The sequence below is a fragment of the Protopterus annectens genome, chromosome 8.part1 (assembly GCF_019279795.1).
Source record: "Protopterus annectens isolate FY-2018-M chromosome 8.part1, PAN1.0, whole genome shotgun sequence".
Taxonomy (NCBI): Eukaryota; Metazoa; Chordata; order Ceratodontiformes; family Protopteridae; genus Protopterus; species Protopterus annectens.
Genome location: NC_056742.1, coordinates 268,370,461 through 268,385,470, shown reverse-complemented (window position 1 = coordinate 268,385,470; position 15,010 = coordinate 268,370,461). Strand labels below are relative to the sequence as shown.

Sequence of the window (15,010 nt, the reverse complement as noted above, 5' to 3'; positions counted from 1 at the left end):
TCCACAGTCACGATGGCCTTGGGTTGCAAGGGGATAAGTGGGCAGAACTGTAGCAGTTGTTCCGACCAAATAAGACTTTTCTTGCATGAGCTGGTAATTCAGTGGAACAGACAAGCGTAGTTGAATCTACCACCGAGATGCCAACATCACTGAAGAATCCTTATCTGAAACCTGGCAAGAAGAACAAGGGTCATCACTTCCACTATTAATCCTACAGCTTGTAGAACCAGTCTAAATGAGATTGCAGTACTGAATATCTTGGTGATGACTTGCGACCTTAAAGTCTGAACTCTAGAAAGGGGAATGAGAGGCTACTGTTGACTGTGTCAAGTAATGCTACGAATTCTAGAATTTCAGCGGGCTCTAGATTTGACTTCTTGAAAAACTTATGGTTATTCCTAATTTGTGGAAACATGAAGGACTTCTCTTGCCATGATGAGTTCATGCCTAGTCACAACGTGACTGACCAGTTGTCGAGGTACGGAAACACAATGAATCCTTGCAGATTCAAGTGAGCTGCCACTGCAATACATTTGAACACTCTAGAGCACTACCCCTTTTTCTCACCACAGCCCCTAAACTAATTATGACCGGCTCCTAGCCGGAAGCGCAAGAATCTCCTGGATCACCTATTTTTATGACGGTACACATCTTGGAAACCTTTTGAGCACATCCAGTCATCTTTTTCCAAGGATGGAGGAATGGACTGAGACATGACCATCCGAAACTCGTCTTTCAAACAAATCTGTTTAGGCTACTGAGATCCAGAAATAGTCTCCAGTACCGTTTTCTTTGGCACCAAAAAAGTTCCGGAAAAGTGTACACCCATGGCAGAAAGGGTCTTTCCATTCTCAAATGTGGACAACGTATCTTTCATTTTGGGGCCAAATAAAACAGGTGTCAAAAGTAGCATTGACGAACGTAAACTTAAAGGCTCCACAAAGTCACAAGCACAACTAGGCACATCTCCTAATAGCTATGCCTGAACCCACTGCCCTGGAGGTTCCTTCGGACACATTGGAAATAAGCCTCATGGACAAGTTCAGTATTGATTGCAGGGTTGCCAGTTGAGGTGATGGAATTCTTCACCTCCTCAGACACTATTCCTGCTAGAATATCTTACAGCTCCTTTAATCGGATCCCTCTGTAGTGTAATAAAATGTGCTAAATAGTTCCCAGACCTCAAAGCAAAAGGTCCCTGAAGCATACACACAACCAAAATTCTGTCCAAACAGACCACAACTCCTTGTCGGGGGGGGGGGGGGGGGTGAACAGAGGAACTTCTGGCAGCTAGTTCTTTTCTGGTGGCTGCTGCTATGACCATGGCATCAACAGGTGGGCCCTTGGACCAGAACTGCTAGTCTTCCGGAGGGATTTTATCAGGCTCCTTTGGAATGAGCTCAATGGTGTCAAAGCTCATTCCATGCTTGCTGCAAGACCAATTAGAAGAGCTCACTGGCAGGCAGAATTACCCAAGCAAGATAGGCCGGTACCAAACATCCCCAAGAGCACAGATTCCTCCGAAGGGTTACCAGGCTACCAAGCCACCTCTGTTTTAGGATTGAGGATTTCTCCGAATGAGCATCTGCAGGTGGTGATGGTTGGGATCCTTCACCCCCCTCAAAATCTAGGTCTTCGGTGACAGATTCAAGAAAATCCAGATGCCTCCTCTTGGTCCTCTTCAGAGGGACATCCTTAGTGAGATAACATGGGGTGGCATCAGAAGAGGTGAAATGCCCAATTGGGTCACCTAGTATTTTGGCACCAGCTGTCCCTGTGTGACAGTCATCCGAGAGTCTTGATGCAGAGATGGGAGCGATATTGATGCTGGACCAGTGGGAATATGATGGGTCTAGATCATGATAGCCATCAGTCCTAATGGGGGGGGGGGAAGAGACCGGCACAGAGAGACCTATTTTTGCAGTCTGAGTAGCTCACCAACTGGATCGCTGTTGCAGTAGCTACTCCCTCATTCCACCCCCTATTTTGTTTTTGTTGCCAGAATAAGGATTGCTATTTTCTTAGCACTGAACTTTTCAATCTTTTCTTTCTGAACTGGCTTGAAAGCTCTGAAGGCCTTTGTGCCCTAACCACTATTTTTCTTCAGTTCAAGCTGCCCAACAGTTTGGATACAGGGAAGGTGCCCTTAAGATTTGGGAAATAGCTGGCGGTTACATCTTTCAGGATACAACCTAGGTAAGGCTACTGCAGCAGTGATCAATTATCTTGAACATCTGCTGCAGTGGCAGTGTAGGCTAGTATTCTTGGATAATGGGGCCCCAGTCAATTGCATCAAGAATCACATTCCTCAGGAAAAAGGTCTACATGACATTACACTAGGTGTTACAGGTAGCTTTTAAGTGTAGTGAAGGCTGCTTGGGAATTACATTACCAACTTCTCATAGGAGAAGTCAATGACTGCATCTGTTCATGAATCCATCCTATAATTTGTTCCAGCCTATAATTTGTACCACATTGAAAGCAGCAAGGATTGGGCGGCCACGGTGGTGCAGTGGTTAGCATTGCTGCCTCACAGTAAGAGGTTCTCCTCTGCTGGGGTGCCTTCTGTGTGGAGTCTGCATGTCCTCCCTGTGGTCGCTGGGTTTCCTCCGGTGCTCCTCCCACATCCCAAAGACATGCTGCAGGTGGATTGACACTCTAAATTGGCCCTAGGTGTGAGTGTGCCTTCTGTGGAAGGTTGGGCGCTGGGCTGGCAACGACACACCCGTAAACTCCACTGCCATTCAAAGGTGATCCGCTGTGGCGACCCCTAACCGGGAAAAGCCGAAAGAAGAAGAAGAATTGAAAGCAGCAAGGATTACATTTCCCAACTGAGACTGTAATAACCCAGGATTAGGAGTTTCTCAAAGCAGCAGTGAGAAGCAAGCTCCATCAGAATGTTAATGAACAGACTGCATGTGGCTGAGGAGGCACACACAATGCTGCTATGGAAAATAAGGTGCGAGTTTCTATTGTGCCTTCACTATCAGCAGGGGGCATCTGCACAAGCAGGGATATACTTGTGGCTAAATCAGATTTTTTTTCCTAACGAAATGAAATCCTACCACCACCCAGCTCCTACCCTATGCCATGGACAGAAAATGAAATGAGGTAAAGACTGAAAGCTGAACTAGAATAGGTCGTTAAAACAAGCTTGCTGCCATCCTTTAGCTTTCCTTTGTGGAGATTACACCACAAATCAGCCTAAATACCTTCCCACTATGCAACAATAGTGCACAGCTTGCTAATCAGCAATGCTAAAACTAAAAAAAAAAAAGGATTGTAGTACATTATGGAGCTGGTGAATACGGAGTTAAAGTATGTTTTACTGAGACAAGAAACTTCTTCATGGGCTGTGCTTATCTAATGGTTCATGGAGAATGTCACACTATGTGACATTAGCAGGCAAAGCAGCAAGAGTTTGTGCAGCTGGTGTCCAAGAATCAAGTATTTAGGTATCAAAAGTCAGCAAGGTCAAACAGACCAAAAGGCACACTCAATTGAAAATCCACTGAAGTTCTTGGAAACTAAGGAGTATATGCTAGATGGAGGAGAGCCTATAAGATCCTCCTAAGGATAACCTGCATGCCAACTCCTGGGAATTAGTATCAGGCTATGATGCCCTTACAAAGTCTGAGGTCTGCCTCTCAGTTAATGCCAATTACATAGCAGCAATTCAAAGTACCAGTAAAGGTAGGACAACTGCTTGGACAGATACCAAAGATGGGGTGGATGGACCTGAAAACATCAGTAACATTTTTCTCTGTCCTCAACTTCTGCATATGCATGAGGATTCCCTAAATCTTTACCCTTTGCTCAAAACTGGTGGAAAGTTTGCTTGCTTGGAGTGGGGTGGACAACTGTTTGTCTTATTGCCACTTACCTTCCTATGCACCACAGAGGCTCTAAGATTTCCCTCTGCGTTTTATTAAAGGCTTTACAATGTCCACAGTAGGCTGAATCACTATCTTCCTCAAGATAAAACAAACACTAAACGGCAGTCCCTTGGGAGAACAGTCTTCAAAAGGCACTCCTGCCTGTGATTTCTCTCCTTTTTAAATATGCCTACTAATGGCCAAGAGTCAGGTCTACTGAAAAGTGCCAAAATACATACCTACTGATCACTTTAGAAAGTTATCCTAGAAATGGCAACTAGATTTGAACAAGGACGGCTGCTTTAAATGTGTTACTGGCTACTTTTAATTTGCAGTCAAAATTTCAATGGGATTTCTCTGGCATTGAACGCAACATCATGCTCAGTCTGGGGATGTTGGACTGCACTGATATTTGCCTGTGACTCATTATAGAAACTGCAGCAATGATCCTTACAACATCCAGTGTCAGTTCAAGTTTTTCTACTGCTCAGTCTCCTGTTTTCTTGCCAAATTTAAAATTTGGCTACTTTAATAAAAACAAACAGTTTATAAAGACTATCCTATGCTCTTATGTAGAAATTATTAATTTCCATATTAATACTAAGGTACTTTGCCCAATCATGCCTAGAGCTACTCATTAACATGTTCAGCATGTCTGACCAAAATCATTGGTGTTCTGCAGCTCTTGGCAGATTACATCTTTACTCAGCAGCATTGTTTCTTGCAATTCTACAAATGTGTGCCATTATACTGTTACCTGTAAACAGCAAACCTACATTTCAAATGGCGGTAGTGAACATTGAGCCTCTAATTTCACGTCTTAAATGTGGCTTATCAAAATATATGCAACAATAGACGTAAAACTTGTAGCCCTGCAAGTTGACAGAAAGTAGGCAAACCCTTCTAAACACTTCCTGTGAACTTTATTAGGAAATAAGTCTCAAAGCAGTCCACTTCTTATTTGCTACAACAATGCCAGTTTATGAACCCAAATAAGACACTTCCTGTTGCTGTCAAACTGAGATCCCACATACATCACCACCCCAAAGTGACAAGTAAGCCATAACCAGCCTATACATTACCTTAATGACTTTAAACTCCTTTCTCCAGGGAAAGATGTAAATATTGACAGCTGCCAGCTCTAAGACTTCAAAGGCTTTAATGAAAATCTCAAGAGTTTTACTCAAAGGTCGCCTCTCTGACTGAGAAGAGGACAAGATGGAAAAGACATCCCACTGAAGTAGATTATGGAAAGGAGTACAACTTTCCAAGAGCTCTGTCCTGACAGCACTTTCAAGCTTTTGATCGTCACAGTTTCCTGTGCGCCCCTCCTCTAGAGATTTTGTGTATTCATCCAAGACAGCTCTCAAGTCATTTGAGCTACTCATTCTGTGCAGAGAGAAACATCGAAATAAGCATTAAATATAACTTGCGTCTCAGCACAAAAAGTGACAGAAACCCAATATGCAGACATAATTAATGAATATTGTACATGTTACATTCAGCTGCATGACTAAACTTTGAGACATTTCTTTACTGACACATAGTAATCAAAACTCAAAAATTGAATGCAAATGGTATATGGGTCTACTTCTAAATTTCAAAGTTTCAAAACATTTCTTATGGTAAAGACCACAAGAATAGAAATCTTGAAACTTTGAACCTTTTCATGGAGATCGCCATACAGCATGGAACAATACAATTAGTTCCTCATTGTAGTGCAATCCTGGAGTTGGAATATTTAATTAGCAGGGGGTGTGCAGGGGGGCTTGCCCCCTGCAAAAAACAAACAAAAAAAAAACAAAAATGTTTACATTTCTATAGCCACCATAATCTCAAAGACAGCTGCATTACCAGCTTTTTCCCCAAGGTTGCCCACACCCATGTAATCTTTTTATGGTAACTCAGGAACACACTCCTACAAAATTACTACATTCCAGTCAAAGATCCTAGAACAGGGGTGTCCAACCTTTTCAGTTGCAAGGGCCGCATTGAGTCAACAAAAATGGTCTGAGGGCAAGTGAGGACCAACAAAAAAAAAAGTCTCACAAACTGAAGAGCAAAAAAAAAAAAAAAAAAAAAAGTCTGTCTTTCGCAGTAATCCAGTTTTGCAAACTTTGTAATGCACCAGCCATACTGGAGTTTTAAAATAATTAGCTATCCTATCATAAAACTGCTATTAAAAAAACAACTAAAGTAAGGGACATGCACAGACCAATATATGCCAGTGCTCCCTCAGACTGCAAGAATTCCTACAGCAATATGTTGCATCCTCCCCTCAACGGAAAGTTACATGTGGCCCTCTGCAGCAATATTCATATGAATTCCCAAACAGTCTGTAAGCCCCCACCCTTATGCATGTACCCCACAATAAACAGCAGATATACATTGCAGTATGATACATGTGCCCGATATACATTGCAGTATGATACATGTGCCCCCCATCCACACACAGCTGGGACAAGGAGCCTCAGCACCATTATGCATCTTGCTCCATTATCTGAAATGCCACTGTATCCGTAGCATACATTTATTTAACATTTGTTTACTGAGAAAGTCCAACTTGGAATGAGCTAATTTTTAGCAGGGGCCCAGGGAGAAACGCTCCAGATGCATGTCATTGTAATGTGGGAGGAATCCGGAGCACCCAGAGGAAACCCACACAAACACAGGGAGGGCATGCAGACTTCACACAGAAGGCACCCTAGCCGAGAATCAAACCGGAAACCTCTTGCTGTAAGGCAACAACATTAATTGCTGCATCACTGCGCTGTATATCCCCACATAACTGGCACATATTTTTCTTGAGTATTTTAAAGAAACAAAATATCTGAGTGAAAAAAATATTCTAATGCACTTCTTCATCCACACAAACCATTTTAAATATTCTACACTACAGAGATAATGTCTGTCCAATTACCACCCCTTGATGCACATCACCACTCCTCTACTACAACTTCTTGAAGGTTCTTCAGGAAGAACATTTTTGCCAGAGCACCAAATCCTACTAAGATTGTCCACAACTCCTTCCTAAATAGTAATTTACATTTCTAACCCAAGCAACACATTACACATGCGTTCTACAGTGAAATAATCATAATGCGATCTTTCAGGGTATGGTACATGGAATAAAAAAAAAAAAATTATAAAGCAGCAATGCACCATTTCTCACAGTGGCAGCTTGCATTGTTAATAGTGAAAGCATTTCAAATGGGAATACCTGCCACATTTGCATAGCACAGTGCTAAATGGTGAACTGTTCACAACCTGAATGGTGCATACAGCACATATAATAGTAACATGCTCAGCCTGCACAGTATGGAACAAGACAATGAAAAAACAATAACCAGTACAGCTTCACAAACTGTAGCTATAATCAATGTGTAAATAAATTCTATGAGCTGCCTGAAATCAAGCCTTATTATAATAGTACTGTATCCACTAAAAATTTACTCCACTTAATTTCATTTGTATCCTCAATCTCGGTCAATTGTCACATAATAAAACTTAAATCACAAATCTATTATGAAATCCACTAATATTTATATTATACTTCAAGGAATTATGAGCTGATAAACCTAATGGCAGAGAAATGGCAATATGTGAAACTAATCTCTCATCATTTATCACAACCAAAGTGAATATCTTGTCCTTTCTTGTATAATATTCAACAAGTTGAGTCACTCCCAATAAGCTAAGATTTTAAAAAACCTATTAGAATAAATGTTACTACCAAAGTTTTCCAAATGAAATTTCCATAATTAAAATCCCCGAGAAGGATAATTTTATTACCAATTAATGTGGTACCAAGCATATCAAGAAAATAATTACAAAACATTTTCTCCAAGCTTGGGACTAAGATAACATGCAATTATTCTAATTAAATCACGGATTCCAAATATCTACCACTACATTTTTTTCAGCCACTGGAGATCAAATTAATATGAATTGCATCGTTGATAAGAATCATGGCCCCCCCCCACCCTTTCCACTGTTTCTTATACACTCATATTTAGTACATGAATTATAAAATGAATTTATTGCATTAGTAATAAAGCTGAAGAGGCAGATGATTGCCTTACAAGAAAAATTCCTAAATTCCATAGGTTCCCACTGTTCACGAACTATGATGCTGCTTTCCTTCACTTTTAGACAAGAATAAAGTAGGTTAATTTGTTATTTGAGGAGAGTTTCACAAGTGAGGAGTCTACGACTTACCTGTTACTGCAGGAGATGTGACTGTATTGTAAAAATAAATATAATAATCCCCCTTCGCCGCGATCACAATCCTCTTCCTTCAATCAAGCTGTTAACTGTAGTGTACCATGTATCCAGCAACGGCACGCAAAAAACGACCGGACGGTGCTTTGGCGCATGCGCACACCAGCTGAAAGACGCTGGCTTGAAAAAAAAGGGAAACAGGTAATGTGGCGCATGCGCACAAAAGCTAAAAGACGCGGACGTGAAAACACACGGAAAAAAAGTGTAATTTCTATTTAACGGGTGCTTAACGGGTCGCGGGCCGCATGGAAGAGCTCTGAGGGCCGCATGCGGCCCGCGGGTTGGACACAACTGTCCTAGAACAAAACCCCTAGACAAGAGAGAGGTTAAAAGGAGAAGGCCCAACAGTGCCTAAGACATAGACCCAGAATGGTCTGGCAACAAGTTTTCTCAAGATAAGCTTGTTAAAATTCTTCTAAACTGGGCAAAGTGTTTCAGTATATTATGCCAAATTACTCCAAAGAGAAATAAAACAGTAGGCCCTATTTTTGCAATTAAAAGTTAGTCTCACCAGCATTTCTTGCATTTGACACACATACTTTTTCCTAGTTAATGCAAATGTAAAGAGAGTTTAGAAGCACTTAACCAGACTAACTCACCTGCACTCAAATCCACCTCCACAGACCCCGAAAAGAAACCCTATCGCATAAACCAACTTCTGATGTCATTTCTTTCACTCCAATTAAGCATACTCTAATTTCTTGACATGCTGTCACTCTGTACATAATGTAGCTATACTTGCATTGTTTTGATTCCTTTTCTAAGTGTGATTATCTTAAACAAAAAGTTGTACGCACTTACCATAATGACAGACCTAAAAAAAGAAAAAGTCCCATCAACAACTGTTGACTTTTCCTGGGCTTCCAAGCCCCATCCTTCCTTTCCGACAAAGGAACCCTGTGCCATAATCTAGTACTGAATCCAGCATACATATTTCATTCCTCTCTCATCCAGCATACATATTTCACCTGATTTTGCACATTTAGTCTCATATATTTTTATGTTTATAATATCAGCCGTTATCAATATCTTTGCGTGTGCACATATCTGTTTTGAATGATTTATGCTGTTACAGATATTATGATATTTAGAAGCACACGCTGTACAAATTTTAGATGTAGTGTTTTGAATGATCATTTCTGTACAGTTATAATTATGCTAAATAGCTCATGTGTAGATATTAATATCTTTATTAATTTGATCCCTATTTTAAACATGTATTTATACATACAAGTATTTCAAATGGGATTATATCGTTTATTAAATACTAAACATGCGTGCCATTTTTGTTACTAGTATGCATATAAGTGCAGTATTTATAGGAAGATAGTATGTAATTGTGAAACACCTTATTTGCTGCATACTGTCTATGAGATGGTTACATAGATATTTAAATTATTTTAAAACATTTTGAATGTTACATGCAGCAGCAGTTAAAGTAGGCGGATATGTTATTTTAGAACATTTTTATTGTACACTGTTTACAAAATGTCTGCATATATATTTTTAACATTTTAAGTAATTTAAAACATTTTATAAGATTTTACATTTAGTAGGATGTGGCATCAGAGTTGCTTTTACTACAAAAGTGATGTCACTTTAAATATTTTATGTATAACAGGATGTGACATCAGAGTTGACTTCAGTATGTCCAAACAGGATGTGACATCAGCAGTTGACTCTAGCATTTTGCTATAAAAGGGATGTCAGTATGTTTGTTTGTTAGTGGCCTGATGAAGATTCGTTGAAAGCGCTAGCCCTGGGTTCTAATTATTTTAATAAACGTGGTTTCTACTGGACGCTTGGATTTATTTTTACATGCTGGCTGCATGTTTTTTCTACAAGCTATTGCCCAGTGGATGAGTAGGTTCGAATGAACACTCTATGGTGATTTTGACTTTTTTTTATTGGATTAAGAGTTTGCAAAGTAAAGCGGTTTGTAGGTTACAGCTTAGTTTCTTTTTGTGGAACATTTGGTTACCTTTTGTGACTGACTTGAATTGAACACAGCAAGTATACTTCCCACTATTTTAGCCTGGTTTTTTGTTGCCTTTTCTAAGTGTGATTATCTTAAACAAAATGTTGTACGCACTTACCATAATGACAGACCTAAAAAAAGAAAAGGTCCCATCAACAACTGTTGACTTTTCCTGGGCTTCCAAGCCTCATCCTTCCTTTCCGACAAAGGAACCCTGTGCCATAATCTAGTACTGAAACCAGCAAAAAAAAAAAAAAAAAAAGGGGGGGGGGCAAATAAGAAAGGCTAAGGAATACACTGGCTTCTACTATAGACAGACCAGCTTCTTAATGATCTAAAGAGTTATGCTTTAGTGCACAAATTTTTGTATCTTGTTTGGCAACCCTTTGGAGAAAGTCCTTAGCTTATCCTCTTTGGCATGCTTTCCTGAGGAACCACCTATTTTGGCTCCTATATAGACCTGAAGAGGATGCCTGGCAAGCAGTGCTTCATAAAAATGTGTTCAGGGGTGACCAGGATGCTGCACCATAAACAGAGGTGGAGTTGGAGAAGGCAGTGAAAGTTTGAAATGCTGTAGTGAAATCAGCCTTAAAAAGTAGATAACGGTGGGAGAGATAGATACAACTTGCAAGCCCTAAAAGATGGAGCTACATTCTTCCAAGGAGTTCCAGCCACAATTTTTTTCAGTTGCCTATGGAGGTATTCCCTTTGAGTGGAGTGCTTGGGGCTGGGAGGTGAAGTATTTTGTTTTCTACAGTAACACTGGGCCATGTAGCACGGGTGAGAGGAGCCCACTTTTTTAATGGAAAACCAAGTATTGAGGTTTGACAAAGGGTTGAAGCTATGAAATTCATTTTGTAGAAGTGTTAACCACCAATTAAAAAATGTTCAGCTTAAGAACTCTTGGGGGGGGGGTGCTATATTGTAGAGGTGACCAGTTTAATCAGCTTTTTGAAGTACTCCTGTTCCTCCACCCGAAAGTGGATTGGTGGTCACTCACGTTTGATAGCAAATGGCCTTCTAAAGTAAAGGTGGGAGTTTCAGTCAAAAGGCTAGATGAAGATGGTCAAAATGTCAAGATCACTGGACTTGCAGGTCTGCTGTAGGACTCATATGAAACCAAGACAGATATCGCCATCAGAACTAAAAGCATAAAACCACAACTGCACCATGAGGGAGTATGAAGGCACAAGATGATAAGACTGCCTGATTCAGAAAAAATTTGTTTGGTGGTGAAAAATATCCAAAAAATGCTGGTATAAAGGAAACTGACAAGTAACGTCAGTATTTAAACAAAGGGAGAGGTGAGACTCTGTAAGGTTCACCGTTTCTCCAAGGAAGTTGAACAACCCAAATAGACTTGCTTCTGAGAATCCCTGTGAAGTAGCCAGCCATCCATATATGAAGATATCTTGGATTTTCTGCAATCTCAGGCCCAGTGGTTCTGAAGTGTAATTAACTGACCACAGCCTTGAAGTGAACAAACCTCTTGGGCACTTCATCTTTATGGAAGCCAAGCATCTAGGAGGTCTATACAGTTCATGCAATCTCCTCTGTAGAGACAAGAGAGGACAGAATTTATTGTGAATACCTGAAGGACTTTTTTTTTCAGAATATGTGCATTTAGGCAGCTAAAAACTAAGATGGGCACAACAAGTATCTGGAATAATATGCTAAGCATCTTTGGCCCAGAGGGCCCTCCAGGACTGCCATTTTGGTGAGGAGCTCGAGCACCTCCTTCCCCGACAAGAGCTTCACGGGGGATGGAAGACTTTTCCCCTTCCTTAAACCCAAAGGATGAATTATCCTTTAATTATTTTCTCTCTCTGCCCTGGAGATCATGCTCTACAATCAAACAGGGAGAGACCACCGAGTAAGTCTGCAGTGGGAGGTAGCTGGGCAAGGAGTAAAGTTTCACTTTGGATTGCAGCAGTCCTAACCAGTCTCCAAGCAACAACAGCCTCAATTCCTGCTGGCACACAATTCTTTGGGGGCTAAATATTCTCTGCTCCTCTCCCACTGCTGGAACTATAAAGACTACACTGTCCACAAGGAGAATGACCATGGCCTCCTCAGAATGACAAGGACTCCATTTCCCTGGACCCACAATCCTGCTGGAACACAGTATGTGGTGATGCTCTCTCATACTACGCTTTCTCATACTACTGGAGTCATGAAAACTGTTGCACTGAGACTTTTTCTTGGTGTTCAGATTAGCAAGAAAAAAAAAAATAAATAAATAAATATATCAATGAAGATGCTAAGAGTGGACAGAGTACTAGGAGTACCACATAAGCAATGAGGTAGGTAAAAGAAGGCATGGAAAGGGGGGGGGGGAGCAGGATTGACATTGGCTTGACATCACAAAGCCATGTGACCAGCAGGCTGACATCCACAAAGGAACTATCAGTTTAGAAGCATTTAACAGAAATAGGGAGGACTGACGTTAAGTCTAACCCGTGTAGTGGCACAACATGGAACACATTCGACTCCGATGCAGAAGACTTTCTATTCCCACATCTAGTAGATGGCTTGTTATTACTGCAGTATAGCATAAATGGGTGCTGGCCTCCTGTGTGTGTTGCACTTTGCATGAGACATTAAAACTAAACGACCCTTCTTGCTTGAGCTGGTGGATGTAAAGATCCCATGGAACCCATCAAAAAGATTAGGAGGAGCTTCCCCGATGCCCTGGCCAACTTCCCTTAGTACTATAAATATAACCATGGGTCTCCCATGAAAACAGACTACTAGCCTAGTGAGACTAACACAGTCAAAGGATGGATAAATAAATAAATACATACATACAATAGACTGGTTACTTCATACTAATATCAAAGATGTCAATATAATCATCTGCCATGAGCAGTAAAGCTAGCTTCAGTAAGCAAACATCTGCACAGATGAATGGTTTAGTGGGGACAGAGAGAGAAGCAACATCTGAAAAATGCAGGAGGCAGGAATCACAGTCCTAAACTGTATCCAAGCCTCAATTTTCTTAATGGCAACTGCCAGGCATACATAGTTAATGAGAGGGAGCCCTAAAGAATGCTTAAAAGGACAGAACGAGTGAGGGGTGACTGGAGGCCCAAGGAAAGAAAGGGCAAGGGGAACCTCCATCCAAAGTCACTATCAGAATAACAGATGGGAGTTTAATGGATTCCACAGGGTGGCCAAACAATCTTTTAAAGAGAGTCTCCAGAGAAACTAGGCCTCTGCAACAGCAGACTACATATTAGGAGACACAGGGTCCTTCAAGTCTGACAAATGAGGGCTGCAGTAAATAAAAGAAAACTTGTGCAACAAGCTTCTTTTTAGACAAAGAAAAATATTTCTTGTGAATGTAAGATGTAATCTTTTCAAGTAGCAGATGAAAGTAGTATGCATCTTGGCCTGGAGAGAAGAATTTTGTTGAAAGCAAAACTCTCCCAAGGCCTTTCTCCTGTGCTATTTGGGTGTGTCTTTAAAATGGACACAAAGAAAATGAGGAATACCACACTGCTAAAGAGCAGAGGCCCCATGGTTAAGTCAGCGGGTAGAAGTCTGCCTGCTGCACCAGACATGCTTAGTATAGCAAAGGGAACCATTCAGCTGTATGGTGTAAAAGGTTGAAAACTACCAGAGAACTGGAAAGACAAGACAAACGATGATGGGGACGGGAAGGTATGGCAAAAGAGAAAAGGTGTACTTTAAGAGTTACTCTGAAATATTTGCTTCTGAAAACAAAAAGGCAGCCTGTCACCACTTTGACAAATTGCTTTTCATGGTGAAAAAGACAGTTGGTTCTTTAATGTGTTACTGTAATCACAGGTGGGGCTTGCAGCCTGGCATACACCAAGGAATTACACTACACTAAGGAATACCAAACCTAGACCTTCTCTTCAGATCTAAAGGCCTTAACCAACTGACCGTTTTTGATTTTCAAAAGGTATTTATGCCATTTCGGTTGAGACTGGTTAGCTCTGCAACATAAAACCAAAGTCCAACAATAGAAGGAAATACCAGTTCAACCTGTCCCTATGCTCAACATCCGTTACTCATTCTGGACCAGAGCTATCACTAAGTCCAACAATAGAAGGAAATACCAGTTCAACCTGTCCCTATGCTCAACGTCCGTTACTCATTCTGGACCATCTGTTGCCTCAAGAGTTTGCCAACACCTCAAGAAGAGAACTCCATAAATCTTCATAAAGGCAGCCAGCATGTGTCACATTGGATTAGCATAATTTCAACTTTGTTCTCTTTTCTACAGACACCATTTACTGAACTACCAAAATTAGTTTTTATGGGCTTTGCAGATAGTTACTGCCAAAGATGACCAACTACTACATGCTTATCAGTGTTCTCAAACTTTTTTTTTTTTTTTTTTTTATTTACTGAATCTCCTGCATTTTGGACACAGCATTACTTAAAAGCAGGCATTTACAAAGTGTACAAAATATTTAAGTTCCCCACATTTCCTTCACCATAAATCACTGCCATCCCATAAATAGTAGCATACCACTGATATAATTAAAATGGTGACTGACTTCTCAAATAAACAGAAGCAAAGCTTTGTCCATCTAGATCAGAAACAAACAGCCACACTAAGCAGGTTAAGAATATTTAGAAATCCTCAGCGAGACCCGATCATCGCTACTTTAAAAAAGTGAAAAGCCAGCTGTACCATCATCTTTGCCTTTTCATGAGACCCGATCATCGCTACTTTAAAAAAGTGAAACCAGCTGTACCATCATCTTTGCCTTTTCATTAGACGGGTGTGTGAGCTTAGAGAACTCTCAAGTCTGTCACAATCCCTAAAGTAAATGTTTATTCAGACATTCAAGAATGTGCAACCTTCTCAAAGTCAATAGCAGTGGGGTAATACCCGATCTCT

The 15,010-nt window shown here is 40.7% G+C and overlaps 1 protein-coding gene across 2 annotated transcripts in view; it reads right to left on the bottom strand.

Moving 5' to 3' along the window:
* The window catches only part of SPATA2L (spermatogenesis associated 2 like), a 158,241-nt gene that overhangs the window by 131,004 nt on the left and 12,227 nt on the right, over window positions 1-15,010 (bottom strand). For both annotated transcript variants that reach the window (XM_044081864.1, XM_044081863.1), the window contains exon 2: window positions 4,958-5,264. In XM_044081864.1, the coding sequence (XP_043937799.1) occupies window positions 4,958-5,263 (306 nt within the window). In that variant the 5' untranslated portion in view covers window position 5,264. The remainder of the gene's footprint in view (window positions 1-4,957; window positions 5,265-15,010) is intronic.